The 27390-nt window shown below is 65.6% G+C and overlaps 3 protein-coding genes across 4 annotated transcripts; 1 reads left to right on the top strand and 2 right to left on the bottom strand.

Moving 5' to 3' along the window:
• Positions 1 to 4666: 4666 nt before the first annotated feature.
• PLK5 (polo like kinase 5 (inactive)) lies at positions 4667 to 9899 on the bottom strand. The gene is made up of 13 exons (XM_058657637.1): positions 9630 to 9899; positions 9254 to 9367; positions 8958 to 9074; positions 8243 to 8547; positions 8058 to 8153; positions 7719 to 7917; positions 7498 to 7624; positions 7269 to 7410; positions 7062 to 7086; positions 5773 to 5939; positions 5347 to 5476; positions 5160 to 5270; positions 4667 to 4962 (listed from the first exon to the last, which is right to left on the bottom strand). The coding sequence occupies exons 1-13, from the start codon at positions 9738 to 9740 to the stop codon at positions 4768 to 4770; spliced, it is 1839 nt and encodes a 612-aa protein (XP_058513620.1). The 5' UTR covers positions 9741 to 9899; the 3' UTR covers positions 4667 to 4767.
• Positions 9900 to 15862: 5963 nt separating this feature from the next.
• On the top strand, positions 15863 to 21095 carry ADAMTSL5 (ADAMTS like 5). Of its 2 annotated transcripts, XM_058658099.1 has the most exons (14): positions 15863 to 16126; positions 16252 to 16329; positions 16650 to 16893; positions 17108 to 17180; positions 17273 to 17364; positions 17586 to 17646; positions 17741 to 17849; positions 17945 to 18072; positions 18473 to 18584; positions 19509 to 19595; positions 19747 to 19910; positions 20216 to 20393; positions 20476 to 20547; positions 20681 to 21095. In XM_058658099.1, the coding sequence occupies exons 3-14, from the start codon at positions 16838 to 16840 to the stop codon at positions 20980 to 20982; spliced, it is 1434 nt and encodes a 477-aa protein (XP_058514082.1). In that variant the 5' UTR covers positions 15863 to 16126; positions 16252 to 16329; positions 16650 to 16837; the 3' UTR covers positions 20983 to 21095. The 2 variants fall into 2 exon arrangements, with proteins under 2 accessions (XP_058514082.1, XP_058514081.1); XM_058658098.1 differs by lacking the exon at positions 16252 to 16329.
• Positions 21096 to 24116: 3021 nt separating this feature from the next.
• Positions 24117 to 27125, bottom strand: REEP6 (receptor accessory protein 6). The gene is made up of 5 exons (XM_058658120.1): positions 26895 to 27125; positions 25131 to 25224; positions 24909 to 25047; positions 24633 to 24801; positions 24117 to 24295 (listed from the first exon to the last, which is right to left on the bottom strand). The coding sequence occupies exons 1-5, from the start codon at positions 27007 to 27009 to the stop codon at positions 24258 to 24260; spliced, it is 555 nt and encodes a 184-aa protein (XP_058514103.1). The 5' UTR covers positions 27010 to 27125; the 3' UTR covers positions 24117 to 24257.
• Between the last annotated feature and the right edge of the window lie 265 nt (positions 27126 to 27390).

The following is a 27390-nucleotide window of genomic DNA, read 5'->3' as shown; positions in this document are numbered from 1 at the left end:
CGCGGGGGCCGGTGGGGCCGGGCACGCGCGTGCTGCTGCCAAAGTGGAGCTTTAACTCGAGTCGCAGGTGTGGACACGGTGCGCAAGCCGGGTGCGGCCTCGGCGCGGAGCCAGCCGCGGTGCTGACCCCCCCGCACGTGCGGGACACAATAAATGCGAAAAGTCAGTTTGCACTTTTTTTAAAAATTCCTGGGGGAGGGGGCGGTGGTCCTTTTTAAAGACCTCCTCACCCACCTTTCAAGTCCCAAAACCATGATTTGGAGCCGGAGGTCCCCCCTCTCCACGCCCTGCGGGGCGGGGCAGGGCAGGTGCGTGTGGGGCTGGGGGGGCTGGGCAGGGGGTGGGGGCGAGGGCGGGGAGGGGCGTCGCAACCTGGAATTTCTAAATTTTTTTTGTTGCTGTTCTGACAATCCCCTTTCCCTGCTGCGGTTTCTGTTTTGTTTTTGTTTTTTTTTAAAGATTTTTTAAAAGATTTTTTTGATGTTTTGTTGTTTATTTTTTACATTTTACCTCTTGTGTATATGTAGGAAATTTATAGGGAAATATGTACTTTATGGAATAAATTTTAACAACTAAAATATATTTTATTTTAAATAAAGCAATGGACATTTAATCTTACACAGCTAAATTACTGATTATATATTTGCTGAGCGGGTTTAAAGGGTTCAAAATTGTATCCAAGAGTTTTATTTTTTTGACTCCAAAGCCTTCTTAAATAAAGTGTTTGTATTCATGTGAGCACTCGCTCAGTTTCCGTGTGGTGTGGGGCCCCTGGGGGGATGGCCTGTAAGACCACCAGGGCTGGAGTGCAGGTCCGGTGGGCCCCGACTGGACCCACAGGGCAGGAAGAACCTGCTGGGAAAGAAGGGGGCTGGGGTTTCCCAGGAGGAGGTGAGGGCCACACTTCCCTCTGCCTGCCATCCGCTTCTCCATTCTCTGCAGGAGTTGGGGGGCTGGGGCGCACCTGCTGCCCGTTGGGGGCAGATCTCGGGGGGCGGGTAGAGATAAGAAACGATTTTGGTTTTTTACTGATAAGTATGACTGCGAGGGCACCGGGGCAACCCTGACCCTGACCCCGGCCCTAACCGGGCAGCAGCCCCTGTGGGGTGGGAAGCCCCGTCTGTGCGGGAAGACCTGGCCTCTGTCGCCACCGCGTGGCCGGCACCGCACACCACAGGCCATGCCGAAGTTGGGGGGGGCCCTGGGTGGGGGGACACGCACGCTCCACGCTTCCTGGGCGTCCATCACTGCGAACTGACGGCTTTGGGGTCCATGCCGCCCACGTGGGAGCCCCAGTGGGGGCCGACCCTCACTTGGCTTCTCTGAGAAAAGGGAACCAGGCACCCAGGACACCCGGAACACCCAGGACAGCCAAGGCACCCAGGACAGCCAGGGCACCCAGAACACCCAGGGCAACCATGGCACCCAGGACAGCCAGGGCACCCAGCAGAGCAGTCCGGACACCCCGGGCCCTTGGACGCTGCTTGGTTGCCATGACAACCTCCCCTTTGCTCGCTCGTGATTGGAGGAGGCACTGTGTCACATGCTCTCGGTGGACCAATGAGGAGGCGGCCCACAGCCCCTGGCACAGCCGGGCGGGAAGGAGAGAATGTTCCCTATGTTTCTCTGAGACGCTTCTGTACTAAAACATGAAACAAACAAGCCCCGAGCGTCCATGGCTGTCAGCGAACCCCACAGCCCCCAGACGACGCCAGGGACGTCCTTTCTCGAGTTCCGCGACGAATCCCTCCGCAGAAGATTCCAGAAACTTCGTGAGGGGCCGCGTGGGCGCTTCTCCTTGAGGCGCTTTAGCCCTCCAATAGGAATCCAGCGGGGGCGGGACTTGGTCCGGAGGGGCGGGGCCTGGCCAGCGACCAGCCCTGCGTGGATGCAGCACATGCGCGGGGCGGGGTCTCCATCGGTGACTGGGGACGGGCCTGCTGGGTGGGCGGGGTCTGACCTGTAAGGGGCGTGGCCTGGGTCGTGTGGAGAGGAGGGGCGAGCAAGAGGCGGAGCCTGGCCCGGAGGGGCGGGGCCTCCTGTGGGATTGCGTCCTGAGGAGACCTGACCGCTTGGAACCTTCCAGAACATGGGGTCAGCTGCCCCCCAGCTCACACCCCGCACTGACAAGCCAGAGCCGCACACAGAGCGGCCTGGCCCCGGGGCGGCTGGCGCCATCTTGGCCGTTGAGGCGCAGCTCGGCGTTTTCACCCGGGAGCGCGCAGGTTAGAGACGGGGAGAGCGGGACGCTAGGCCTCGGGGAAAGGAAGCCACTAGGCCCAGGCCCCGCCCCGTGACAGCGCTGGCCAATGGGCTGGGCACGTGCTGCCCCCCAATGGGCTCCGGCTCGCCCTGCCCCATGCCTGTTCGCCCCGCCCTGTGCCTACTTGCCCCGCCCCCTGACTGCTCGTCCCGCCCTGTGCCTGCTCGCCCCGCCCTCTCCTCGGCCTGCCCCGCCCTGTGCTGGCTTGCCCCGCCCTGTGCTTGCTCGCCCCGCCCCTGGTGCCTCCTGCCCCGCCCTCGGCTTGCCCCGCCCCATGCCTGCTCGCCCCGCCCTGTGTCTGGTTGCCCCGCCCCGTGCCTGCTCGTCCCGCCCACGGCCGAGCTGCCGACTGTGGTGACCACGGAAGAGCAGGAGGAGCCCAGCAAGGAACCGCTCGCTGGTGGATGTTCGTCAGCCCAGGGATCCGGCCTGACCTGCAACCGTAGGAGGCGACCTCGGTGCTGCTCCCTGAGGTCAGGGGAGGGGGCGCTGGGCGTGTGGATCCTACATGCCCAGTGGGTCATGCACGCTGCGTAAGGGTCCAAGAGGCACTGTGCAGCCAGGGACAGGAGCGCCGAGGGCCCCAGGGACAGGAGACACCCTGGCCAGGGCGAGTTGGAGTCAGGGCTGGGTAGTGACCACTGCAGAGGACGTGGCTTCCTGTAGGGCAGTGGCTGGAGGGGAAGTGGAGCAGTCAGGACTCGAACCAGCACCCATAGGGGATGCCGGCATAGCAGGTGGCAGTTTTGCTAGCTGCACCACAGTGCCAGCCTCACGGTTGTGGGGGTGGAAGGTGGGGGAGTGGGTGTTTATCAAACAGGAATTGGAAGCAGGCCTGCCCGGGCATCTGGGTCCCCTGCCAGGCTCCTGGGCGCGTGGTGGAGCACGCGGCTGGGGTGGAAAGGGTCTGGTAGGAGTGAAGGTGTCTGCAGGGCTTGTAGGGGAGACCCGTGGGGAGCTCCCGGGGCCGCCCTGGCCACTGTGGCTGGCCGGTGGGGGAGTGAACCAGTGGCTGAGAGATCTCTCACTCGCTCTGATTCTGACTTTTAAATCAGTGAAGCCTTAAAAGCTGGGTGTTTGACAAAGGCAGCGCACACCGGGCTTGGCATTCACACACACGCGCGCACACACACACACACACACACACCACATGTTCACTGAGCTGGGGTGGGGTCATGGCCCGGAAGGTGCTGTCAGCGCTGGGACAGAGTTCTAGAAGGATCCACCTGACCTGGGGTTGTGGACACGGGGCGATGGAGGTGACACAGGGAGTGACAGGGAGGGCCAGTGGCCTGTGGCCAGCAGCTGGCCCTTCTGTGTGGCTGAGCTGGTGAGATGAGGGTGTGGCGTGTCCTGCTGTGGGTCGGGCACGGCAGTGAGAGATGTGAAGTTTTACTGCCGTGAGAAAAGGAGTCACTTGTACATGCTGGGCAGTGTGTGTGCGCCCTGCCCAGGGATTTCTAGAGGCCGTCCAGGCTCCCGGGAGGGCCGGCCTGTCTCCATGGGCACTGCTAGCATTGTTTCATCAAGACCAGGCGACTGTCAGGATGGCATGGTTGCAAACGTTACGGGGGCCTTGAGCGTGCACCTGCTGGCAGGGAGCTGCAGGGTGGCCTGTGTGTGGCCGGCTCCCCGTTGGCCCCAGGGGCGGGGGGTGAGAGCGACCCAGGCGTGGCGCCCCTGAGAGGCCTCTTGGCAGACAACTCCCTGGTGTGGGTGAGGCTGCCTTATCACCGGGACAGCAGGTGGGGCCCTGCATGTCCACTGGGGCGATGGGGGTCCTGTTTTGGGGGTACAGCCTTAGGTATACTGCAGGGGGCACAGTCAGGGTGAAGGCGCAGAAGGGACAAAGAGGTGACCTGGCTGGGTCAGATGGAGCAGAGTGCCTTGTGGCTGTGGCCGGACAGTGGGGGTGGGACCGGCAGGGCTGAGAGTAAGGGTGGGCACCCTAAGCCAGCCAGCGCTATGGACTGTCTGGGCAGAAAGAGGAGCTCCAGGCGCCACGAGGTGTTCCCCCAGTGGGGCGTGCGGACAGAGGTCGCTGCTGACCACATGGCCAAGTGTCTCCTGGTCAGCCAGACAGGAGCGGGGGACAAGCCGGGCGGGGGCCTGAGGGGCGGTGGCCACAGGAGGGGACATTGCTCCCCAGTGCTCCTAGGGGCTCCTAGGTGCGGCGGGGCACTGGGGAGGGAGGCAGGCCAGCAGTTGTGCCCTGCCAGACCCTGGGGACTAACACAGGGACGCCTTGGGCTAGCGTGCCCTGCTCCTTCCCCCTCCCCCATTAGTGCATGTTGACAACCTGTCGCCAGAGAGCAAAGGGCCTCAGACCACCCCTCCCCCCAGGAGAGGCCGGCCACGTGCACAGACACACACACACACACAGGTTGGTCACATCCACATGGCTTTAATGGAAGAGCACAAGACTGTCTGAGGCGTCCCTGCCGGGCCTGAGTGTCCCTCCGAGCTGTCTCCCAGCACTTCCCTGCCCAAAGCGGGATGCCCTCTCAGGAGCCTTGGGTGCTCTGTAGCAGGTGCAGCGCATGGCACAGTTGCTGGCGGGTGGCTGGCGTGCAGCCGTGACGCCTCAGGCTGTCCAGCGAGTAACAGGCACCCGGTGGGCCCTGCTCCCAGCGAGTCAGCCACAGCCCCTCGCCTTGGCCACTCAGCACCATGTGAGCCTGGCCCCCGCCAAAGCTGACCTGCCAAGGCGGAGAACAAGATCAGGGGTCAGGCAAGCGAGGGTTCCTCATCTGGTCTCTGTGTCCAGCCATCACCCCCAACTTCCTGTTCCAGGAGTTGCCTGTAAGACTCCACCGCAGCCTCTCACCTGAGGACACAGCCCCTCTGCACCCTCCAGCCTCCGACACACCTGCCGGCTCCCCCGCCCAGGGCTCACCTGCACGGTCCCGTCACTGAACAGCAGAAGCAGTGCCTGCTGGGATGCAAAGAAGCTCAACAGGCAGAGGCCGGGTTCAGGTGCTGGCGAAGTTGCGGGTAGGTTTCCCTGCTGCCAATGGACTCAGCCAGGAAGTTGGTCAGGGGCCAGGGCCCGCCTCCAATCCCCACCAGCCCCCAGCCCTCACCTCCCACAGCCGCCTCTGCATAGTGCAGGTGAAGAGCCGCAGCACGGCCAGCTTGGCGCCCAGCGGGCTTGGCACGTCCCTAAGCGCGAACATCTCCAGCTGTCCCCGGTGTGGCACGTAGCATACTCGGCTGGCAGGGCAGGGAGTGGTGCCAGAGGTCAGGACTGCGTCTTGGGTGTTTGTCACACTGCCCCCCTCCCATGGTTCTGTGTGTCTGGCTCATGCCACCATCTCCCCCTGAGCAGCAACCTGCTCAGGCACCCTGGCTGCCCTCCAGCCCGTCCAACTCGGGCATTCTGCCCAGACACCCCCCTGCTCCACCCGGGACGTCCTCCACCTGGCCTGTGTCCTTGCAGAGAGCAACTTGCCCACTCCCTGATGGAGCGTCCCTCTGCCCCCATGCCATGGAAGGAGGGTACAGCTTACCCAATGGAGGGACGCAATGCCAAGTGGGTGCCGTCCCGAAACAGGACAGCGCTGGCTCCGTCCGATAGCCAGTAGCCGAAGCCATACTTGCTGGAGTCATCCGCCCACAGGGGGGCCCAGAGCAGGAGCCGCTGTTCTCCTGGGGGTTCCTGGGGAGCTGGCACGAGGGGTCAGGCTAGGGCCTAGGGGCTCTGATGGCTTAGGTATTTTTATTTGTATTTATTTTTTTTACTTCAAAAGGCAGGTAGGGATCCTCCCCCCGCTGGCTGGCTCGCTGCCCAGATAGCCGCAGCAGCCGAGGTTGGGCTGGGTCAAGACCAGGAGCCAGGTGCTTCGTCTGGGCACCCGAGAGGTCAGCACTGCCTCCCAGTGTGTGAGCAGAAAGTCGGACTCAGGCAGAGCTGGATACAAGCCTGGGTCCTCTACATTGACAGACCCACCAGCAACAGCAGGGAGAAGCTGGGGGAGCCATCACAGAGGGCCTGGGCGACAGTGCCACGGCCACAGCCACAAGTACGAGCAGTCCTGGGATGGCCAGAACGACGAGGCCTCGGAGGGGACTGATCACAGTCCCAGTGGGCATCTGAGGTGACAGGACACCCGCTGGGCCGGGGCAGCCACAGTGGAGCTTGACAGGCCTACTTGGGCAGCCCACTCTCATGACTTCATGTAACCTCAGTGGCCTGGGGCGGCTTCCTGTGTTCCATGGCAAACGGCTCCAGCTCCCCGAGCACCTTGAGGCTGGAGACCCTGCTTGGGGTGCTCTGGGCTCTGGGAGAGCTGAAGGCAGAGGTCCGGAGGTGCCCAGGGTGTGGGCTGCACCCCCCGGTGCACTGACCAGAGGGAGGCAGACAGGGCCCGTCACAGGGTGGTCCCAGGCCCCAGCCAAGCATAGCGAGCCCTCCTCTGGCTCTCAGGCAACACTGGCTAAGAACCTTCCAGAGCCCAGAAAGCCAAGGCTGCCCCCACAGAATGTACCCCCCAGCTAAGCCTGAGGCCCCTCTCACCACCAACCTCCTGGGACAGGCCTGGGTGAGGTGGGGGCATCTGTCTGGGAACCAAGAGTTAGGGCAGGACTGGCGCCTACCGGGCCAGGCGGCGTCCAGGCAGAGCTGCAGGCTGTGAATGGCCGCTGCCACCTCCGGCTGCAGGCTCCCTGCAGGCCCTGGGGGGTGGGGACAAACAGGCCTGGACCCCATGGAGTTCCCACGTACAGAGAGGGTAGGGTCTTGTCACACCCTCCAGACCCCCCTCCCGCACATCCCATGGCCGGCCAGGGGTCTGCTCACCTTCCGGACCAGCACCAAGGGTCCCCTGTGTGAGCACGCGGGTGGGGGTCTCAGAGGCCTGAGGGGTAGGGTGGGGTGAGAGGCCTGGCTTTCCTGGGGCAGCTGCTGTCCCCTCAGCTGCCTCTCAAAGGCAGAAATGGGACGAGGTGCACCCCCACATGCCAGGGGGTCCTCAGGGAGCCTGGGGCAGGAGATAGAGTTGGTCACAGGAGGGAGGGGTCCAGAAGGGCCGAATCAGGGGAGCCTGCATGTAGGAAAGGGCTCGGAAGGGGCCAGGGACACTGGTTTCTTACCTGGCTGCCCCACTCCATGGAGTCAGGGTCCAGCCCGTCTTCGGAGGTGAAGGGGCCTGAGGGAGGCAGCAGACTTCAGGGGCTGCTGCGCAGGTTGAGGGGCCAGGACAGCCGCGGGGAACAGATGTGGTTGGGGTACTTACAGGGGGGCCCGCACTGGGGCAGCAGTAGTCGGCCCACCTTCCGGAGCAGCCCGCCCAGGGGCTGGGGGCAGGCGAAGATGGGCGGACTGTGGCAGCAGCGGGCCGGCAGCCGGTCTGGACTGAAACCCTGCAGAACGGGGTGCCCAGCCTTAGCTCCCTGGGGGCTGCTGGGGCCTGGGGGCTGCTGGGGCCAGGGGGGTGGTGGCGGGCAGCGTGCTCACCTGCGTGAAGAAATCATCCTGCAGCAGTAGGTCCAGGCTGGGCCGCTCGGCCGGGTCGGGTGCCAGCAGGCGGGAGATGAGGCGGCGCGCGGTGGGTGAGAGGTGGGAGGGCTCTGGGTAGCGGGCAGCCTGGATGTTCTGGTACATCTCCGACAAGGGTGCGGCCATGAAAGGGGGGGTGCCGGTCAGCACGGTGTACCTGCCCAGGCATGTGGGGATGAGAGTCCTTGGGGGTTCCCTCACACTCACCCACGCATGCCTAGCCCTGGCTACCCGCACTTAACCTGCCTTGCACCGCTCACACAAGCCCAGCCCTGCCAGGGCTCCTAGGTCACTCACATGATGCAGCCCAGAGCCCAGACGTCCGACTGGCAGGAGTGCCCGTTCCTGGCGATGACCTCGGGGGCCAGGAAGTTTGGGGTCCCGCAGAGCACTCTGGGAGGGAATTCCTGAGAGCTCAAGGAGGGAGGCTGGGTATCCATGCCAGGCTCAGGGTCACCTACACCCTCCCAGCCTTCACCCACCTGCGGCAGCGGCCCCCTGGCCCCAGCTTGGCAGCCAGACCCAGGTCTCCAATCTTCACCACCATGTTCTTGTTCAGGAAGAAGTTACCTGTGGGTGTGGGGGGGGGCGTTAGGTGAGGGCTGGGGTCGCAGCACCTGTCCTCTGGTCCCCCAGGGCCCCTGCCTTGGTGCTCACTTAGCTTCAGGTCCCGGTGCACGATGCGCCGCCGGTGCAGGTAGCGCAGGCCGCTGACCAGGCCCCTCAGGTAGTAACGCACCTCGGGCTCTGTCAATGTCTGTCGTGCCCTGAGCACGTGGGCCAGGGACTGCGGGCAACCAGCAGCGAGCCAACCCAGGTCCGATGGGCGTTGGTGAATTCAGGGAGCCGAAGGCAAAGTTGAGGTGAGCTTAAGTGTACCTGAATGGGCCGGGCGCGTTCTGGGGTGGGTGTAGGTGTGGGGTTTCCGTGGAGACACAGCCAAGTTCATCTGGGCAGGGTGGGCATGACTGAGGGCAGGAGGGGCACGCAGGTGGGCACAGACGGGAATGGTGGCTCTCTAGGGGATTGAATAGAACCAGGCTGCTTGCAGGAGCGTGGAGGCCCCAGGGGAGTGTTAGTTGGACTGATGATCACAGGAGCTGGGCACAGGGGGCTGTTAGTAAGTGAAGGCAGGGCACAGCACTCAGGAAGACACGAAATGGGCACCTCTGACTTGCCCTGCCCAGCCCCTGGCACCTGGCGGCTGCAGTACTCCAACACCAAGTACACGTAGTCGCTGTCGGCAAAGTGTCCATGGAGGGCCACGATGTGGCGGTGACGCAGGCTGCTGTGCAGGGCAATCTCGCGTTCCACCTGCAGGCACACCTCAGAGGGTCCAGCCTGAGGCTTAACGCCCTGGGCAGCAGGAACCACAGGCACCTCCCTGGAGACCCCGGGGCCCACCTTGCAGGGTCCACGCCTCACCCCACGCCCTGGGCAGCGGGAAAGGCAAGCACCTCCCTGGAGACCCTGGGCACATGCCACAGGCTTACCTTCCCAAGCGGACGCAGCTGCCCAGCCCCACTCCCACGGCGGGGCACCACCTTGAGGGCAAACACGGTGCTGGTGGACATGTCCGTGAGCTTGTAGCAGCGGCTGAAGGCGCCCTGCGGGAAGGGAGCAAGCGGCTCAGTGGACAAGCGTGCACAAGGGAGACAACTCCGCTGACTGGCAGTGTGCACGGGGCGCAGCGGGATCAGGGTACCTGGTACACACAGCGCAGGAGGCAAAGGCAGCGGCATGGCACGACGGTTCCCCAACCCCAGTTCCCGCCTCGTAGCACCCACGACAGGACCGGGCCCGCTGCGCGTCTCTCTCCACGCTCCCCACTATGGACGAGCCCCGCACAGCCCGGCCTCTGGTGCCCACCTTGCCAATCAGCTTCCCGCGCTTGTAGACGCGCCCCGAGCCCGGGTCGCGCAGGAACGCTGCCACCACCTGGTGGCTCCCGCGTCGCCGCCGGCGCGGCCCGGGCTCCATCCCGACGGGGTACAGCACGGGCACTGGCGTACCCAGGAGTCCCGACCCCTGCGCGGTGCAGCCGGCTCTGAGGCCCGCGCACTGCCGGGGACGCTTCTTATTTGCTGCTATGGTGGGGAGGCGGAGCCAGATGCTGGGTCCCGGCCAGCTTGAGGAAGGGAGAGAGGGGGCAGGTGCATGGGGGCCGCGTGGGCGTGCGGGGAGGCCGAGCTGGAGAAGTTCCAGCAGCCAGCCGGCTGCCAGCGCTGAGCTGAGCCCGCTTGCTCCCTCAGCTCCTGCTGCGGGGCGATGTGCGGGCTGTTGATGCTCCCAACCTACTGAGCGGGGAAAGTCCAGCTGTCTGCGTGGAACTGCGCGCGTCCCTGTGATCACAAGGGTCCTCGGAGTGGGGAACCACAGTGAGATTCAGAACAGGCGAGAAACCACCGGGGTGCCACAAGGCTGGGGTGGTGCGGAGGAGGACACACCCTGGGGCAGGGGCCCGGAGGTAGGGTTGCAGGCAGGCCCTGAGGGGCCACACTGTATTTGGGAAGGTGGGAGGCGTGGGGGAGCTGCCTGTGGGGCAGGGAAGCCTCTGAGCTGTGGCCTCATTTCACCCCGACTCCTCACCTGGGAACTGGCCTTGTGTTCATGTCACCAGGGTGGAGGGGTGACCCAAGCAGCCTCCCCCCACGGCTGCCTGCTGGAGGGTCTGGTCTTCGAATGTTACATAACAGACAGCGTGGGGAGGGGCTCGCCGGGCTCCCCCTGGCTGGAGCTAGGCTTTGGAATTTTCCGGAGACAGGATTACAGGATCAGGCCCAGCCTCGCAGCCGGGGACAGGAAACACCTTGTCAGTTGCCACATGCACACCTAGTATGTCATGTGGTGGGCGCCAGTATGTTCAGTGGGCACCAGGGTTCCAGGCCAGGCTGCATAACTCCACAGCAAGTGCACCAAGCTGACAGTTGGTGGTGTAAGTTGGGGGGGTGTGCCCCAGGGGTCCAACTTCCTTCCAGTCTCAGCACGCCAGTCCTTTCTCCGAGCTCAGCCTGGGTTTCCGCTGGGCGCTGACCACACAGAGATGCTGTTCTTAGGCCCAAATGGATGGGTAGACTGAGGCACAGCAGGTTGCCCCAGTGCGATTATCTATGGGGGTGAATCTGGGCTCCCAGAGCCCACAGGCTACAGCAGCCAGCACAGCCAGCTCCACCCTGGGGCCTCCTGGCCAGGAACTGCCCAACGTGCCTATCAGCTGACGCTGCACCTGGGTGCCCCTGGCCTCAGCCGCCAGGCCTGGGCGCTGCATCCTGAAGTGCAGGAGTGAGGGGGAGCCAAGGTGCTCCCCTGGGAACCAGCGGCTGCCTGACTGGCACAAAGACTGCTACCACGCTCCCGGTTGCAGACGCGCCTTCCTGGGAGCAGGGCCCCACGTCAGCAGGTTTCTCAAGTCAGCGGGCAGCTGCTGAGACAGCACTGAGTCCCTGGAGGCCTCCCTGAGGCCCAGGAGGCATTAAGAGACATGATGAACGCCCCTCCAACCCAGGCCCCGCTTCCCTGTCCACTCCTCCCAGCTACGAAAGTCCCCAGGACCCCAGGAATGAAGCAGGCAGGAAGAGCCCCCTGTGTGGAGCGGGTAGGGGCAGGACTTGGCACCACCTGCCCTGCCCACTTTATCTTCGCTTAGCCACCTTCGGGAAACGCGGCTCTCCCAGCCTCCTGGTGGGATCTCCTGGGCTCCCTGCCTCCACTCCCCCAGGCCTACAACCGGGGACAGGGGGCTTGCTGTCCCAAGTCACTCAGCCTGGGCTGGCCCTAAAGGTGGATCATGAGGCAGGAGTTGGAGCTGATGGGGTCGGGAGTGGGGCTGTGCTCTTGAACCAGTGCTCTGGCTGGCACACAGCTGCCAGGGGCTACTAAGGGCCTGGACACATGGTATCAAGAGAGAGGGACGCAGTTACCGAGATGGCTAGGGTGGGAGTCTTTGCAAGGAGCTGCCTGCCTCCCCTCCCCTCCCCTCCGGGAGGCCACCCCACACCCTTTCCCAGCCCTAGCCCATGTCACTGGCCTCCTTGCAGGCTAGCTGCTCTTCTGCCCCTCCCCCGTCTCCTCTGGCCACTCTCTGTTCCCGTCCCTGCCAGGTGACCTGACTAAGCTGGCCCAGGCCCTGGGGCGCCCTCCCCCAAGCAGGTGCCTGTCCCTCGGGAAGGTGGCCCCGCCCCTACCCCATCTTCCACAGGCCATCGATTGACAGTGTCTGTCCAGGGTGCTGTGTGGGCATCGGGCTGGCTGGCCAGAGGCCCACAGGAAGAAGCAATTTAACCCCTGCATGGGTCTGTTTGTTAATGACAAGGTCGAGAGCTCAGTGTCGTGTGGGAGGTTGGGGCAGAGAAGGACGTTGGAGGACCAGGAAAGAAAAAGCTGGGACATCCACCCAAAGTCGGCATCACTACCCCAACAGTAACAGTAACAGTGGGCTTAGTAATTGCCCTTCTGCAGGTGTGACTGACACTGCTTGCTGTGGGAACAAATTGACACAGACCCAGTAGCCCAGTGGCTAAAGCCCTTACCTGGCACACAGTGGGATTCCATATGTGCACCGGTTTGTGTCCCAGCTGCTCCACTTCCCATCCAGCTCCCTGCTTGTGTTCTGGGAAAGCAGTGGAAGGCGGCCCAAAGCCTTGGGACCCTGCACCCCCGTGGGAGACTCGGATGGAGCTCCTGGCTCCTGGCCTCAGCCTAGCCCAGTTCTGGCCCTTGCAGCCATCTGGGGGCAGTGAGTCAGAAGATAAAAGCTTCCCCCAGCCCCCCATCTCTCTCTCGTTGCAGCTCCACCCTTCACACACGCAGTCACTCTCCTTCAGTCCGGAGCACTGCAGTCTCAAATCCAAGTGTGGGCAGGGCCAGCCTGGAGGCCCCGGGGAGGCCTACCCCACCTTGCTCTGCTGCAGAAGGTACCCCATCCTTCGCCTCAACCAGGCTGTAATGCAGACCCCTCCGGCCCCCCTCTGGAGGACTTGGGGGACGCCGCCCCTCCCACACCCAGTCACCCAGACCCTCTCCTATCCGTGCCCATCCTGAGTCTCCCTGCAGAGGCTCCTGGGACGTGGGGTCGTGGGACTGCCCTCAGCCAGGGACACGAGGTGCTGTGAAAAACCTCATGTGAAATGTGGAATGGGAAGAAGGCTACAGGGGGCTCCACAGGCCTGCCTGCTGGTCACACACACCTGCTGGCCATGCAGAGCTCACTCTGGGTCCCACAACACCTGCCAGGTACCGAGTGTGTACCCTGCAGCCACACCTGCCGTGGACCTTGGCACATGCTCTGTGCCTGGCGCGTTCCTGGGCACGTGCCCCACGCCCGGCATGGACCTCGACCTAGGTACAGAGCCGTGCAGTCACCACCTTTATCTGACACCAGAACATTCTGTCATCCAAAAGGAAATATGCCCTCCATGAGTGGCCACCCCTTTCCTGTCCACGGTACTCCCCTGGACATCTCCTGTTCGTGGAGCAGAGCCCACGCCGTGTGGCCTTATGTGGCTGCGTGTCCCTCCAGTGTGGCATCCTTGGGGCCCCCTTACCTCACCCCTGCTCCTGGCTGCCCAGTATCTGGCACGAAGGCACTCCAACGTGTGTCCAGTTCTGCAAGCAAGGGCATTGGAGTGCTACCAGGTGCCCAGGGCCTTGTGCGTATGTTTTGGGCGGATGGCAGGTGTGGGTTTACCAGATCACACTTTCCGACGAGCCACCGGGGGGCCCGTATCCACAGGGGAGTGTGCGCCCCCATGATCTCATGTGCCCTGGCCACAGTGCTCCTTATGGGACCAGCATGCTTAGCTTCCAGCCAACCCACGTCCAGCGTGGGCATCCCGGGACCGCTGAGGGCTCTCCGCCGTGGCCACACCCTGCTGGTCCTCAGTGTCTCGTGGTGGACATGAGGCTCGCCCACAGGCTGGGTGTCACGTCCCAGGTAGCTGAGTCACACTGGGTGTAGGTGCCGGCCCCTCCCTGTGACACACCATCGTGAGAGGTTAGTGAGGACTGTCCCTCGAAAGGATGTGGCTCCTGGCAGGGGAGCACCCTGGCCATCCCTGGCCAGGTGGAGGCCCAGCAGGCACGGCCAAGTACGTGGGCCCCGCACCCACAGGGGAGACCTGGAAGGAGCACCTGACCAGACCCTGGCCATTGCAGCCATGCGGGAAGTAACTCAGCGGATGGAGGCTCTCTCTCTGTTGCTCTGCTTTTCAAGTAAATGAATAAATATGTTTTTTTTTTTAACAGTTTGAGATTTTTATTGGAATGGTAGATTAACAAAAAGATCATCCATCCACTGGTTCACTCCCCAACTGGCTGCAACAGCTGGAGCTGAGTCGATCTGAAGCCAGGAGCCTCTTCCTCCAGGTCTCCCATGCAGGTGCAGGGTCCCAAAGCTTTGGGCCGTCCTCCACTGCTTTCCCAGGCCACAGGCAGGGAGCTTGTTGGGAACTGGGGCTGCCGAGATATGAACCATAATCTAGATAGGATCCCATTGTGTGCAAGGATTTAACCACTGAGCTATTGTGCCAGGCCCTCAATGAATAAATATTTTTAAGGGAACTCTTGATTGGCAATAACAGAAAATCCCTTCTCGGGGATGGCTGATTTCAGGAGCACAGACCTGCCCAGAGGCCTGGCCCTTGGCACTCACGGTCTTCCCTGTCCGTGTCCCCAGCCCGCAGTCCTTGGAGTGAGGTGCCAGCTCACAGCCTCTGTGCTGCAGGATCCCAGCCAGACAGAAGCTGGTGCCCTGGGTTCAAGTGCCAAGGCAGTGTGGCAGGCACAGGAGGGTCATGCACAAGTCGGGGTGGGCACAGCAGGGTCCAGCATGGAGGGGACAGGTGACCTGGGGCCAGCAGCACCATTATCAAGGCCTGAAGTGGTGGAGGGAGCACGGGGTCCCTGGCCTGCTGTATGCACTCACTGCAGGGCACAATGCTTGCTGTATGCACCAGGGCCCAGTGACTGCTGTATATACTCCCTACAGGGTGCAGTGCCCTCTGGACAGGCCCCTGGGCCTCATGTGTCCCCAATGACCCAGGCAGGGGTACACACAGTGGGTACTCAGTAGTGGATTTTGGGCCCCCGGCCCCATCTCTCCTCCCACCTCCCTCTGACCCTCTGAGGTCTGGCTTACTTCACCCAGCCCAACCACCTGGTTGGTCACTAACCACTATGTCCTCTATCCACCCCCTGCCTCCTGATTCGCGTCTCTGAGCATACCCGTGGTCCCACACAGCCCAGGTGCTGACCCCATCCATGTGCTTGCTCGCTGGAGGAATGGGGGTGCCAGCTGCTGCCTGCTGAGGCCCAGACCTTCCCTAGGAGGTCTATGAGCATCTCAGCCAGCTGTGCCCCAGGCCCCCTCAGCTCCTTCACTGACTCCCCTCTGTGCACGGCCAGCAATGGCTTTTCCCATACTTGCCAGGGTGCCCCCACTTGTCCTGGCTGCCCCTGACTGGGCTGGGCTTCCTGGAGGAGGCCCTCAGGCTGGGCCATGGCCACCCCCACTTACACAGGATCTCCCCTCCCCACCAGGAAGTGCTGTGGGGCCTCTGCCAGGGGTGAGGGGAGGATGGGCGTGGACTGTGTCCCGCATGGGCAGAGTGGGGAAACGGTGCTGTCGTGGGGAGGCCTGGAGCTCGGGTGCAACCACCTCTGCTAGGCCCATTGCCAGGTTGGGTAAACTGATGTGGGGTCGGTGGCTAGGGGGCCGAATCTTTGGGTGGACCCGCGCCTAGCTCAGAAGCGCAAAACAAGGGCCTGGCTGGGAGGGCGGGTAGTGGTGACAGCAACGCCCCGGAATGTGCCCCCCACATCGGGCCTCGGGCCTGTGTCTCTCCCCACGTGCGCTGGGGCCTGGGTCGGGGAACCCCGGGATCGCACCCAGCTGGCTGGCGGGGTCTCCACTTCCGGGGAGGGGGTGGTGGGCCAACAAGGACTCCCTTGTAGGGGGAATCCATCCAAGCGGTACAGCAGGCGTTGGGCTGGCCGAGAGGGGGCAGCGCCGACGACTCCCGGGGCCGGGCTGGGCGCCCTGGGTCGGTCGACACAGATTCCCGGGCCCTGAGCACGGATGCCCGGAATAGCAGCCCAGGGCTGGATGGTGGGAGCGGTCAGTTCCAAGGTCGTCAGCGGCCCGGACGCCCGCAACCAGGCCACTGCGCGGGGCAGCCCCCCGCGACGGATCCGCACCGGCCGCGCGAGGGCGCACAGGGGCGCGCGAAGCAGCCGCCCCTCCCTGCCCGGCCGGGCGCGCCCCGGGGACGCTCGCGTGGGAGGGGCCGCCGCGCGCTGCCCACTCCCGCCCCGCACCTCGGGCCCGCCGCTTCCGCCCTCCCGGGAGCCTCCCGCGCTCCATGCAGCGGGTAAGTCCTTGTGTCGGTCCGCGCACTCCTTCGGGGCCGGTACCGCTGCGCGGGGAAGTGGTGGGGAGGAGAAAGCCGAGCACCGTCCACTCCTCAGCCCCCTACGGGGAAACTGACTCCTAGAGGGCTTGTCTGGTCCTGGACAAGCGTCAGCTAGTAGGCTGGCCCTTCACCTCGCGCGCAGTGGGTCGGGGCGGTCGGAGGTCAGGAGGCGCCCTCCCTGTCCTCCAGGCTCCACGCGCGCCCTAGACCCCAGCGCCCGGGCCACCGTGGGGCCGTGCGTTCCCGCCTCCGGTGTCCCGGCGCGTGCCTCCCTGGGGCCGGAGACCTTCGGCCTCCCGCCTGCCGTCCTACAGCCCTGCTGACTGCCTGGCGCCCGAGGTGGCCCCCAGCTTCCGTGCTCACCCCGCCACCAGGTTTCCCCTGCTCCGGGTGCGGGGTCGCATGTGAACATGCAGGCTGGAGGCCCGGGTCTCCCCCAGCTCCTTCTTTCTCTCCTTCCCTCGCCCCCTGACTTCTGCAGGAGGCCCCCGCGCTGCTCGGTCCACACCCTCGCGGATGAGGCCATGACGCCACGCCTGGACCAGGGCCAGGTCACCCCGCCCCGCCCCGCCCTCCCCAGGGCTCTCCGAGGGGTGGCCAGGGGGTGCCGCTGCTGACCCGGCTGCCTCCGCAGCGTCTCCCAGAGCCTCGGGGGTCCTGGCTGTGCTCATGGGGACCCCCAGGCCTGGGGATCCCCAGTGGCCTGCCTCTGGCCACGCGGGAAGGTAGACGCAGCTCCGGCGAGGGGGATGAGGGTGGCGGGGTGTCGCTGTGCACTGATTGAGCGCCCGCTGTATACGCTGGAAGCCGAGGTGCCCGTGGTACTGCGAACAGCCGCGTGAACCCCTCCTCTCTGGCCCCGCACGGCTTCGGTTAGCAGCCAGGGACCACGCAGCAGGCAAGACAGGGCAGGGCCTCAGCCCTCCTTTGCTCCCCCAGACCCCTTCCGGTCCAGAACCTGTTGCTGCTGCTGGGGATCCTCCTGAGCTGTGACTTGGGGGGCGGTGCTCAGGTAAGGGGGTGTGGCATGAGCCGGAGAGGACCAGGGACCCAGGTGCCCACCCCATCCCTGCAGGCTCATTGTGCCCCTCTCGCCCCAAGTAGGGTCCCAGGGAGTGGACCTTGTGGGGGTCCTGGAGCCGCTGTTCCAGCTCCTGCGGCCGGGGCGTCTCGGTGCGTAGCCGGCGCTGCATCCGGTGAGCCGGGGAGCCCAGGGTCCCGCCTCGCCCCGGCCCCAGCACCGCCTCCCAGCCTGCCCACGCTCGCCCGCCATGCCCTTTAATCCCGCTGATCCCGGTGGAATGCGGGTGTGGCTGGCTGGGGAGGCGGGTGGACAGAGAGTGGACAGGCCAGCCAGGGAGAGGGGGTCCCTGGGGGTCGTGACCACCCACACGTGAGCCGCCCTGCCCTCCCGCAGGCTTCCCGGGGAAGATCCGTGTTGGGGGGACTCCCACGAGTACCGGCTCTGCCAGCTGCCTGTAAGCTCCGCCCGCCGCCGCGCCCCCTCCCCGGTACCCCCAGATGCCCCCAACTCGCAGGCCACACCGCCCCAGCCTCTCGCTCTTCCCGCAGGACTGCGCCCCCGGGGCCGTGCCCTTCCGAGACCTACAGTGCGCCCTGTACAACGGCCTTCCTGTGCTGGGCACCCACAGGACCTACCAGTGGGTGCCCTTCCACGGTGGTGAGTGCAGGCAGGGATGCGTGGGGGGCCTTGGGGGAGATGCAGGGGGATGGAGGGGCGCGCGGGGCACCCCATGACGACTGCTGTGCCCCCAGCGCCCAACCAGTGCGACCTCAACTGCCTGGCGGAGGGACAGGCCTTCTACCACAGCTTCGGCCGCGTCCTGGACGGCACGCCCTGCAGCCCCGGCGCCCCGGAGCTCTGCGTGGCCGGACGCTGCCTCGTAAGGACCGGGCGGGCTGCACCAAGGCCCCCCGATGCTGCAAGTCGGTGCAGGCTCTCCGGCCCCGCCCACCGCAAGGCCCCGCCCACCTCCCGCCAGGCACCGCCCCTGGTACCCGGGTCCCGCCCGCCCCGCCAGAGCCACGCCCCCGGTGTCAGTGACACGCCCACCTCCCACCAGTGACACGCCCCTGCCGCCTGGGTCACGCCCACCACCCTCCCGGGCCACACCCACCGGGGCTACGCCCCTATAGCCCGGGTCACGCCCACAGATAGCTGTCCGCGGGGCCCGCCCACTTTTCACTTCCGCCCCCCATCACTGTCCCGCCCTCTCGTACTGGCCCCGCCCCCGCCCCGTGGCCCCGCCCCGCGTCCCCACCCCGCTCGTGCCTTCCCTACAGAGCCCGGGCTGTGATGGAGTTCTGGGATCCGGCGCCACGGAGGACCAATGCGGCCGCTGCGGGGGCGCCGCCGACTCGTGCCTGCGGGTGCAACGCGTGTTCCGGGACGCGGGTGACTGCCAGCCCCACCCTGTCAGACTCTCGCCTCAGTCCAGCCGCCCTCAGCCTGACCCCTCAGCCTGACCCCTCAGCCCGACCCCTCAGCCTGACCCCTCAGCCTGACCCCTCAGCCTGACCCCTCAGCCCGACCCCTCAGCCTGACCCCTCAGCCTGACCCCTCAGCCTGACCCCTCAGCCCGGTCATCCTTAGCCCGACCCCTCAGCCTGACCCCTCAGCCCGACCCCTCAGCCCGACCCCTCAGCCTGACCCCTCAGCCCGACCCCTCAGCCCGACCCCTCAGCCTGACCCCTCAGCCCGACCCCTCAGCCCGACCCCTCAGCATGACCCCTCAGCCCGACCCCTCAGCCCGACCCCTCAGCATGACCCCTCAGCATGACCCCTCAGCATGACCCCTCAGCCCGACCCCTCAGCATGACCCCTCAGCCTGACCCCTCAGCCCGACCCCTCAGCCCGACCCCTCAGCCCGACCCCTCAGCCCGACCCCTCAGCCCGACCCCTCAGCATGACCCCTCAGCCCGACCCCTCAGCCCGACCCCTCAGCCCGACCCCTCAGCATGACCCCTCAGCCCGACCCCTCAGCATGACCCCTCAGCCCGACCCCTCAGCCCGACCGCTCAGCCCGACCGCTCAGCCTGACCCCTCAGCCCGACCCCTCAGCCTGACCCCTCAGCCTGACCCCTCAGCCCGACCCCTCAGCCTGACCCCTCAGCCCGACCCCTCAGCCTGACCCCTCAGCATGACCCCTCAGCCCGACCCCTCAGCCTGACCCCTCAGCCTGACCCCTCAACCCTGCTGGCCTGTCCTTGGACCCCCAAACCCCTCCCTGGGAGGGTCTCCAATGCCACCCAGGATCCTCCCCCACCCCGCGCATCGCCCTCCAACCCCAGGCCCACTCACCCCTTGCCACCCCTGCAGGTGCCTGGGCGGGGTACTGGAATGTGACGCTGATCCCTGAGGGAGCCAGGCACATCCGCGTGGGGCACCGCAGCCACAACCACCTGGGTACAGGGGCCTGGGGCTCGGGGGACTCGGGGAGCTTGGGGGCCGGGAGGGCAGGGTCGGGGGACCCCTGGGGTTCCCGGGGCTGGGGGGGGCCTGGTGGGTGGGTCTGGAGACTTGGGGGGCAGAGCCAGGGCTGAGCCTTTCCTTGCAGCGCTGCTGGGAGGCGACGGGCACTATGTGCTCAACGGGAACTGGGTGCTCAGTGCGCCTGGCACCTACGAGGTGGCCGGCACCCATGTGGTCTACACTCGCACTGCGGGTCCAGAGGAGACACTGAGCGCCACCGGACCCACCTCCCACGACTTGCTCCTGCAGGTACACCACGGGGTGCGTGGCAGGAGCTCGGGGTGCGACTGAGCCAGAGGGGATGCAGCCAGGGCAGAGAGAGTGTGAGCCGAGCAGAGGGGGTACAGGATGGGCAGAGGGGGTGCGACCGGGCCAGAGGGGGTGCGACCAGGCCAGAGGGGGTGCAGCCAGGGCAGAGGGGGTGCGACCGGGCCAGAGGGGGTGCAGGCTGGGCAGAGGGGGTGCAGGCCAGACAGAGGGGGTGCAGGCCAGGTCAGGGGTGCCAGAAAGCCGGCTGGGCCATCATCATGGTGCCACCAGTGTACCCCATGCAGGTCCTCCTGCGAGAGCCCAACCCTGGCATTGAATTTGAATTCTGGCTTCCCCGGGAACGCTATGACCCCTTCCAGGCTCAGGCGCAGGCCCTGGGCTGGTCCCTGCGGCAGCCGCAGCCTCGGGAAGTGGAGCCTCGGCCCCCTGAGCCCCCTGCCAGCCACGTGACCCCGGCCCCAGGTGAGGTGGTCAGGCCCGGCAGGGCAGGGGTGAGGAGTGGGTGGTGGTGAAGCCCGAGTCCCTCACAGCCCCACCCCTGCAGACCCCTGCCCGCCCTGCCCGGACGCCAGAGGGCGCGCCCACAGGTTACTCCACTACTGTAGCAGCGACTTCGGTGAGAGCCCTGTCCACCCCCTGCCCTTCCCCTGCTGGCCTCTGCCCCGCTTCCTGCGTGAGCCCGTCCTGCGGGTGCCCCTCTGGCCATGGGGGGTGTTGAAGCTGGCTCCGTGCCTACCCCACCGCCCCAGTGTTCCAGGCCCGGGTGCTGGGCCGCCACCGGCACGCCCAGGAGACGCGCTACGAGGTGCGCGTGGAACGCATCTACAAGAGCCGTGGGCCGCTGAGGGGCCGCGAGTACGTGTGGGCACCTGGCCGCTGCCCCTGCCCGCCGCTGGCCCCCCACCGCGACTACCTGCTCGCTGTGAGGCGCCTTGTCAGCCCCGATGGCACCCAGGACAGGCTGTTCCTGCCCCAGTCTGGCTATGCCCGGCCCTGGAGCCCTGCCGAGGACAGCCGAGCCCGCTTGGCTGCCCGGCGCTGTCCCGCCTGAGCCTCCACCCGAGCAGCCAAGGACACATGGAGTGGAGTCTCCTTGTTTCCACTCTCACCCTGGCTGCCAGGAAGCTCCTGCATGTTCCTGCTGTCCTCCTGGCCTGCTAGGCTGAGCTTAGAGACAGTATGACCAATGCCTCCCTCTCTGGCTCCGTAACATCCGGCCCCCACTTCCGTCCTACCTGGGAGGGAGTCGGGGTGATCTTGAGGACAAACTTGGCTCTGTGGGTGTCCCCTGGCCACTCCCCTCCCCTGCCACACTGGGTGGTGGGGTCACTGCCCTGCCTGTGGCTCCTGTGGGGGGCTTTTCCCATGGGGATGGCGGATGGACCCATGCATGCTGCTGGTGCAGGGAGCAGCCCTGTGGGGCTGGAGGAGCAAAGACAGAGGAGGACAACGTGGGGGCAGCCAGGACAGAGGGAAGTCGGGGTCCCTGCAGCCCCGACCTACCACGTGACCCCTGACCATGCCCTGCCCACTTCTGGGGCTGTGGAGTCTGTGATGGGGGCAGTCCTGGGAGGAACGGTCAGCAGGCACCTGATGTGGGGCTGGCACACCTGTGTCATGGCGCCCCCTGGTGGAGGCTGTGGGTAAGCGACGGCTCCTGTCTTGGGGCAGGAGGCCTGGGGAGGCCCAGGTCAGGGTGGCCACTGTGTCCCGGGTGCCATGGGTGAGAATAAATGTGGTCCCCTACTTGGTTCCTGAGCTCTCAATGCAGCTCTCAATGTGTGGGGCAGGGCTTGCAGCTCCCCTCTGAGAGAGGGGGGCTGCCAAGGCTGGGCACAGGCAGGTGAGGACCCTGCAGAGTGCCCAGGACCAGTGCCCACAGCAGTCCAGCTGGGTCAGGTCCAAGCCACATCCAGAACTCCACATGGGGTCTCCCACCTAGGTGTCAGAGACTCAAGCACATGGGCCCCCAGGGTGGGCGTCCCATGGGGAGCTGGGCTCAGCCCAACAATTGTCCCTCATGTGGTCAGGCTGTGGGCAGGAGGGCACCCTGGGCCTGACTGTAACAGCTTGCCTGGCTGTGAGTCAGCAGGGCCAAACCCCAGGCCCCCAACGTGGGGACGTGACGTTGAGAGAAGGATCTGGGATGGGATTGGACCCTGGCCCAGCTGCCTGCTCACACACAATCTGGGAGCCAGCAATGACAGCCCAGATCCTAGGGCCTCTGTCTGCCACTCAGGTGGGACACTGGGACGCACAGCCCGGGGAAGCCTGGCTTTGACCTGGCCGAGGCCTCAGGGAATGAGTCAGCAGCAGGTGTGAGACGAAGAACAGTCAGTCGGCCTTCTTTTAAAGGCAAATTAAGAGGGGGAAAGGTCAGGGCTTGTGCCTGGTGAGGCAGGTGTGACTTCCCCCCACCTCCAGCCCCTACTTCCTCCCCTGTGCTCCCTAGGCACGCTGACTGGGACAGGGCACTGCTGAGCCTGGCCCACACCTCCCCCAACCTGAGGGAGAGGCTGAGTGGGCAGGCCAGGAGCCCTCCTGTACCTGTGGTGTGGGCCTGTGCTGGGATGTGGGGGGCAGGGGGAACGCTTAGCTATGCTTAGCCACCCTTGCTCCCTGATAAGACCAAGTCGGCCGCAAAGCAAAGTCCCCCACCTGTCCACCCGTGCCCCAGGGTGGGGCCTTGGCCACCCCCATATCCCTCAGCCTCCAGCTCCACCCTGCTCAGGACCATGGCAGGGCCCAGCCCCTGACCTGGCCGGCTCTGTAGGCTCTCCTCTTTACCTCCCTTCAAGGGCACCTCTGCCCACCACTCCAGGCTCCCTTCCCTGCTGCGTTCTTGCCCATGGACTCGCCTCCTTTTTGCCCCAGACCCACTCCCCAACAATGGGGTATTTGTCTCTCTTCCCTAGGAGCCTCTTGTTTGGGTTTTTTGATTTACTGATTTGAAAGAGTGACAAAGGGTGAGGTCTTCCATCCACTGATTTGCTCCCTAGCCCACCGTGGCCGGGTCTGGGCCAGGGCAGAGCCAGGAGCTCAGAATGCCTTGGCAGGGAGCTGGATTAGAGCTAGTGCAGTTGGGACTCGAACCAGCTCCCACTGGGATGCCAGCATTGTAGGCAGTGCCCAAACCCACTACGCTATAGTGCCGGCCATTCTAGAAGTTTCTAAAACGGACTGAGGTGGGTGCTTGGGGCCACAGTTCCTGCCACCCACGTGGGAGGCCCAGAGGAGGCTCCTGTCTGCAGACCGACTGCCCCGAGCTCTGCGTGGTCGAAGGGGTCCCAGGGACGTGGCTGAGCTCACGCCCAAGAGGAACAGACGTGGACAGAAGGGCGTGTAAGAACCGGGCTGCACCTGCTCCCGGAAGCTGCTTGCCCACCTGGGTCCTGCTCCCCAGCACGGATGACACGGGCCTGGTCACCATAGCCTTTATTGCGTTGCCCTAGCAGGCCGGGTACCCGAGCTGCCAGCAGCGCTGTAGGCAGTGCAGCCCGTGGCCAGGCCAGGCGCAGGCCATCTCGGTGCTGGACTCCGATGAGTACCCCAGGGAGGACTCCGAGCAGCAGGGCGCGTTTGGCTGGGGCATGGAGGTGGTGCTCCACTTGGTGCGTGGCTGTCGGCTGGCTTGAGGAGCCTCGGTTCCCAGCTCACTTGGGGCCTCGTCAGGGGGCTGGGCGGAGGTGGAGCGGGCGCTGGGAGCCTGCTGGCTGCGCTGCTTGGAGCGGGCACTGGGAGCCTGCTGGCCACCCTGTGAAGGACGCTGCCTGTGCCCCTGCCGGGCTCCCGCCGGCCTGGTGGCCAGGATGGAGCGGGGCTGGTGCAGCTGGGGCTGGCTGGAGGAGACGCCGTGTGCCCGTGCCCGGGCTCGTCCCCGAGCCTGGCCACGAAGCTTGCCCTGGACCTTGCTGGGCAGCCGGGAGCCGCTGGCAGAGCCTGAGGCCACATAACCCTGGGAGCCGGAGCTGTGGCCATCTGGGGAGTGGGACAGGGAGCTGCTGGAGCTGAGTGGCGGCGAGGTCCCGGGGGCCTTGTCCTGGCTGGAAGAGCTAGACAGGAGCTCGGTGGAGTCGGAGGACAGCTGGGGGATCATGGAGCTGTCCTGGCTGGCTTCAGATGGTAGCCGGGAGCCTGGTGAGCTGCCCTTCTTGCTGGCGTTGGGTGGTGGCTGGGGGCCTGGTGAGCTGCCCTTCTTGCTGGTATCAGGTGGCAGTTGAGAGCCGGAGGAGCTGCCCTTCTTGCTGGCATCGGTGGATGACTGGGGGCCAGAGGAGCTGCCCTTCTTGCTGACCCCGGGGTCTGAGTACGGGCTGGACTGCTTTTTCACTTGTCCTGGTGTGCTGGGCTCAGGCTGACTTTGGCTGCAGAGAGAGGGATGGGGTCAGGGGTCAGCCACATGCATGCCCAGGCTTGCCCCCACACACATGCACACATGTGTGTGTGCAGCCCCTGACCCCCAAGGTTACATACGGTCAGCCTCGAGGGCAGCAGGGGGTCCGGCCCCTGCTGGAGTGATGCGAGCCCGGCTGCGAGCCAGGGCCTGTAAGACTGCTCCCCGAGAGCGTGCGGGAGAGAAGTGGCCAGTGAGAGAGCAGCAGACAGCAGTTGGGGGCAGCAGTCGGGGGGCAGCAAGTGAGGGGCTAGAACAAGGCCAGGTTGACAGGAGAGACCCCCCCCCGCCGCCCTCACATCACGCACCGTCCCGGGCTAGGCCGGCCGCTGTGTCCAGCATCTGCCCGCTGAGACGGCTCACGGCGGTGTCCACTGCCACGTGATGTTTTAGAAAGAGTGGCCGTACGAGCCGCTGGTAGAGCAGGAGGGAGCCGTTCCAGGGCCCGGGCGTCATGCAGAACAACAGGAAGGCGCACTGCGGGTGTGGGTGTGAGGGGGTCACCGTAGGGGCAGAGGTCAAGCTCAGGTCCGCGATGGCCCCGGGTCAGAGGTCACCTCCCTCCCCGGCGTCCCCGGGCCCACCTTGCCCACGTAATAGAAAGGGAACCAGGACAGGAGCAGATCGCTGAAGAACTCGGCCAGACCGAACAGGGCGTACACGACCCAGTAGGTGAGCCACACAGTGTCGTCCTCCTTGCTTGGGCTTTCGATGGCTTTGATTCTGCGGGCGGCACAGCCCCGTCAGGGTTGGGGGTCCACACGGCGCCCCCCACCCCACTGCCGCCCTGGCCCACCAGCACTCACGAAGCATATGCGGGGTACACAAATCCGATGAGGTTGCACAGCAGGGGCGCCCCGTAGCCGAACAGAAGATACAGGCTTAGCAGAGAGACAACTCCTGCAGGTGGGGGCCAGGGGACAGCCCGAGTGACCCAGGGCCAGCCAGGACTGGGGGGCACTGTGCGTCACCCAGAGCCGGCCGGGGACTGGGGGTACTGTGCGTCACCCAGAGCCAGCTGGGGACTGGGGTCCCACATGCTTCCCCACAGGATGGTTGCCACCATGGCTGCCCCAGAGAGGGGCTGGGACAAGACATGGAGAGGCATTCTGGGCACGGCAGGGCAGGGAGCTGGGGTACTCTGGTTGTGACAGCCCTAACACCACCCCCAGACACCCAACCTCGCCTTCCAGCGTGATGGGCGCTCTGTCTCCCTTGGAGAGGGACAGGGTCGGTCCCTCTGCCCCCTGTTCCTCTGTGGGGACAGCTGCCCACTCAGGTCCTGGGCCATGATTGATCTGATGGACACAGCAGAGCTGGGCACCCCACGTGCTGAGCTGCCTCCCCTACTAATTGCAGGAAGTGGACCGTTGGCGGGTCCAAGGTCAGAGCCGCCATGCTCCACCTGCTGGCCCTGGGCGGCTGCCGGGGCCAGGGCCCTGGCGAGTGCTCCCCCAGCACCCCCTGTGTAAATCCACTTTCCTGCAGGCTCAGCAGAAGCAGGATGTAGGGCTGGGTAAGCCCCAGAGAGCGGCAACAGATGGGTGGGTGCAGTGTCCGTGTGTGTGCTCCTGGGCCGCTGCTCCAGACCGCACAAGCCCCCTCCTCTCCCCTCAGCATGCCCCCAGCCCCCGGTGACTTCTGGCCTGCCAGCTGGCCTCTCCCCGCCCGTGTCCTGTGACCTAAACCCCTCCCCTCTGGAACCAGAAACGGATAATACAAGAACAGAGGTCAGGGGCCCTATGTGCCCATGCAGGGTGTGTGTGGGGATGTGTAGGGGTGCGGTGTGGCCTGGGCCTGCTGGCCAGGAGCCACTGACCAACCATGGACCTTGCTCAGCCTGTCTGGCTGGCAGGGAGATGGGAGAAAAATGACCTCCTGGGCAGACAGACATGTCCAGCAGGGCTGCCCAGGCGCGGACCTCCGCCTACCCGACAGGGGCAGGAGCAGGGGCCGTGGGGGGCGGGGAAGGACAGACCGGAGCCTCGTGCCCGCTGTCCATGACCTTGGCCCCGGTCAGTCCCACCCTTGTCCTCCGGATCTCAGGCCAGAGTCCCCTGTCCTTTGCTCATTGCACCAGCTGTGGGGCAGTTCGACGGACCCACCATCCCCACCCACCCCACCCCCTGACTACTGGCAACTCTGGGGCAGCTGGATGGACCCCCAACCCTGACACCCTGATCCAGGACCCTCGGGGCAACTGGACAGACCCTGACCCCTGGCACCCCCTGGGGAAATGGACAGATCCCCGACCCCGGCACCCCCCCGGGGGAGCTGGACTGATCCCTGACCCCTGGCACCCTCCGGGCAGCAGGACAGACCCCTGATCCCGACCCTGGTACCCCTTGGGGGAGATGGATGGACCCCTGACTCCTGGCACCCCCGGGGAGCAGGACAGACCCCCGATCCCTGGCACCCCCCCCCCCCGGGCAGCAGGACAGGCCCCCGATCCCGACCCTGGTACCCCCTGGGGGAGATGGATGGACCCCCAACCCCGGCACCCCCCGGGCAGCTGGACGGACCCCCTGGCCATCCTGACCCCTGACCCCCGACCCCCACCCGAGGCTCACCCACGGCGAGATAGCGCTTCTCGACTCCGGTCCTGACTTCGAGCGCTCGGAGCGCCCCGGCGGCAGGGTTCTCCTCTTCCAGAAACCGCTCGAAGCGTTGACGTAGAGCGTCCATGGCCGCGGCGAGCCCGGGGCTGGGAGCTGGAGCTCGCCGTCCGGCCCGCGCACCGGCTGCGCAGCGCCCGCGCCGCTGCCTGGCCCTTGGCCGGCCCGCCGCTGTCCGGCCCGGCCGCCGCAGTCCCCGCCCCCGCCGCCGCGGTCCCCGCCCCCGCCGCCGCGGTCTCCGCCCCCGACCCCCCGCGACGGCCAATAGGAGGGCAGGGCGGACAAAGGAGGTGGGGCCTGCCCCGTCTCCCCCGCCGCATCGCCCTCTGGCGGCCCGAGGGTGCCGCCGCAGCCACGCGGCCGGCGGCCAGCCGCCAGCGCCGATTGGCGGAGCAGAAAAATGGATACGTAGCTGATTGGACTGGACAGCGTCAGGAGGCGGGGATTATTG

The sequence above is a fragment of the Ochotona princeps genome, chromosome 33 (genome assembly GCF_030435755.1).
Source record: "Ochotona princeps isolate mOchPri1 chromosome 33, mOchPri1.hap1, whole genome shotgun sequence".
NCBI classification, from domain to species: Eukaryota; Metazoa; Chordata; class Mammalia; order Lagomorpha; family Ochotonidae; genus Ochotona; species Ochotona princeps.
This window is presented reverse-complemented; position numbering and strand designations above follow the sequence as displayed.

What these genes read in the sequence shown, in the direction of transcription:
- PLK5 (XM_058657637.1), bottom strand. Translation starts at nt 9,740, where the DNA reads ATGGAGCCCGGGCCGCGCCGGCGGCGACGCGGGAGCCACCAGGTGGTG. An exon ending in CTTCTGGACCCCTCCCTCCT is followed by an intron (nt 7,087 to 7,268) that starts GTGACCAACTCT and finishes GTGCTCACACAG; the next exon opens with GGGACCCTTGGTGCTGGTCC. An exon ending in CCTTGGTGCTGGTCCGGAAG is followed by an intron (nt 5,940 to 7,061) that starts GTGAGCAGACCC and finishes CTAGCCTGACCC; the next exon opens with CTCGTGCCAGCTCCCCAGGA.
- REEP6 (XM_058658120.1), bottom strand. Translation starts at nt 27,009, where the DNA reads ATGGACGCTCTACGTCAACGCTTCGAGCGGTTTCTGGAAGAGGAGAAC. An exon ending in GAAGCGCTATCTCGCCGTGG is followed by an intron (nt 25,225 to 26,894) that starts GTGAGCCTCGGG and finishes CCCCACCTGCAG; the next exon opens with GAGTTGTCTCTCTGCTAAGC. An exon ending in CTTTCTATTACGTGGGCAAG is followed by an intron (nt 24,802 to 24,908) that starts GTGGGCCCGGGG and finishes CCACACCCGCAG; the next exon opens with TGCGCCTTCCTGTTGTTCTG.
- ADAMTSL5 (XM_058658098.1), top strand. Translation starts at nt 16,838, where the DNA reads ATGGGGACCCCCAGGCCTGGGGATCCCCAGTGGCCTGCCTCTGGCCAC. An exon ending in GCCTCTGGCCACGCGGGAAG is followed by an intron (nt 16,894 to 17,107) that starts GTAGACGCAGCT and finishes TTGCTCCCCCAG; the next exon opens with ACCCCTTCCGGTCCAGAACC. An exon ending in CTACTGTAGCAGCGACTTCG is followed by an intron (nt 20,548 to 20,680) that starts GTGAGAGCCCTG and finishes CCACCGCCCCAG; the next exon opens with TGTTCCAGGCCCGGGTGCTG.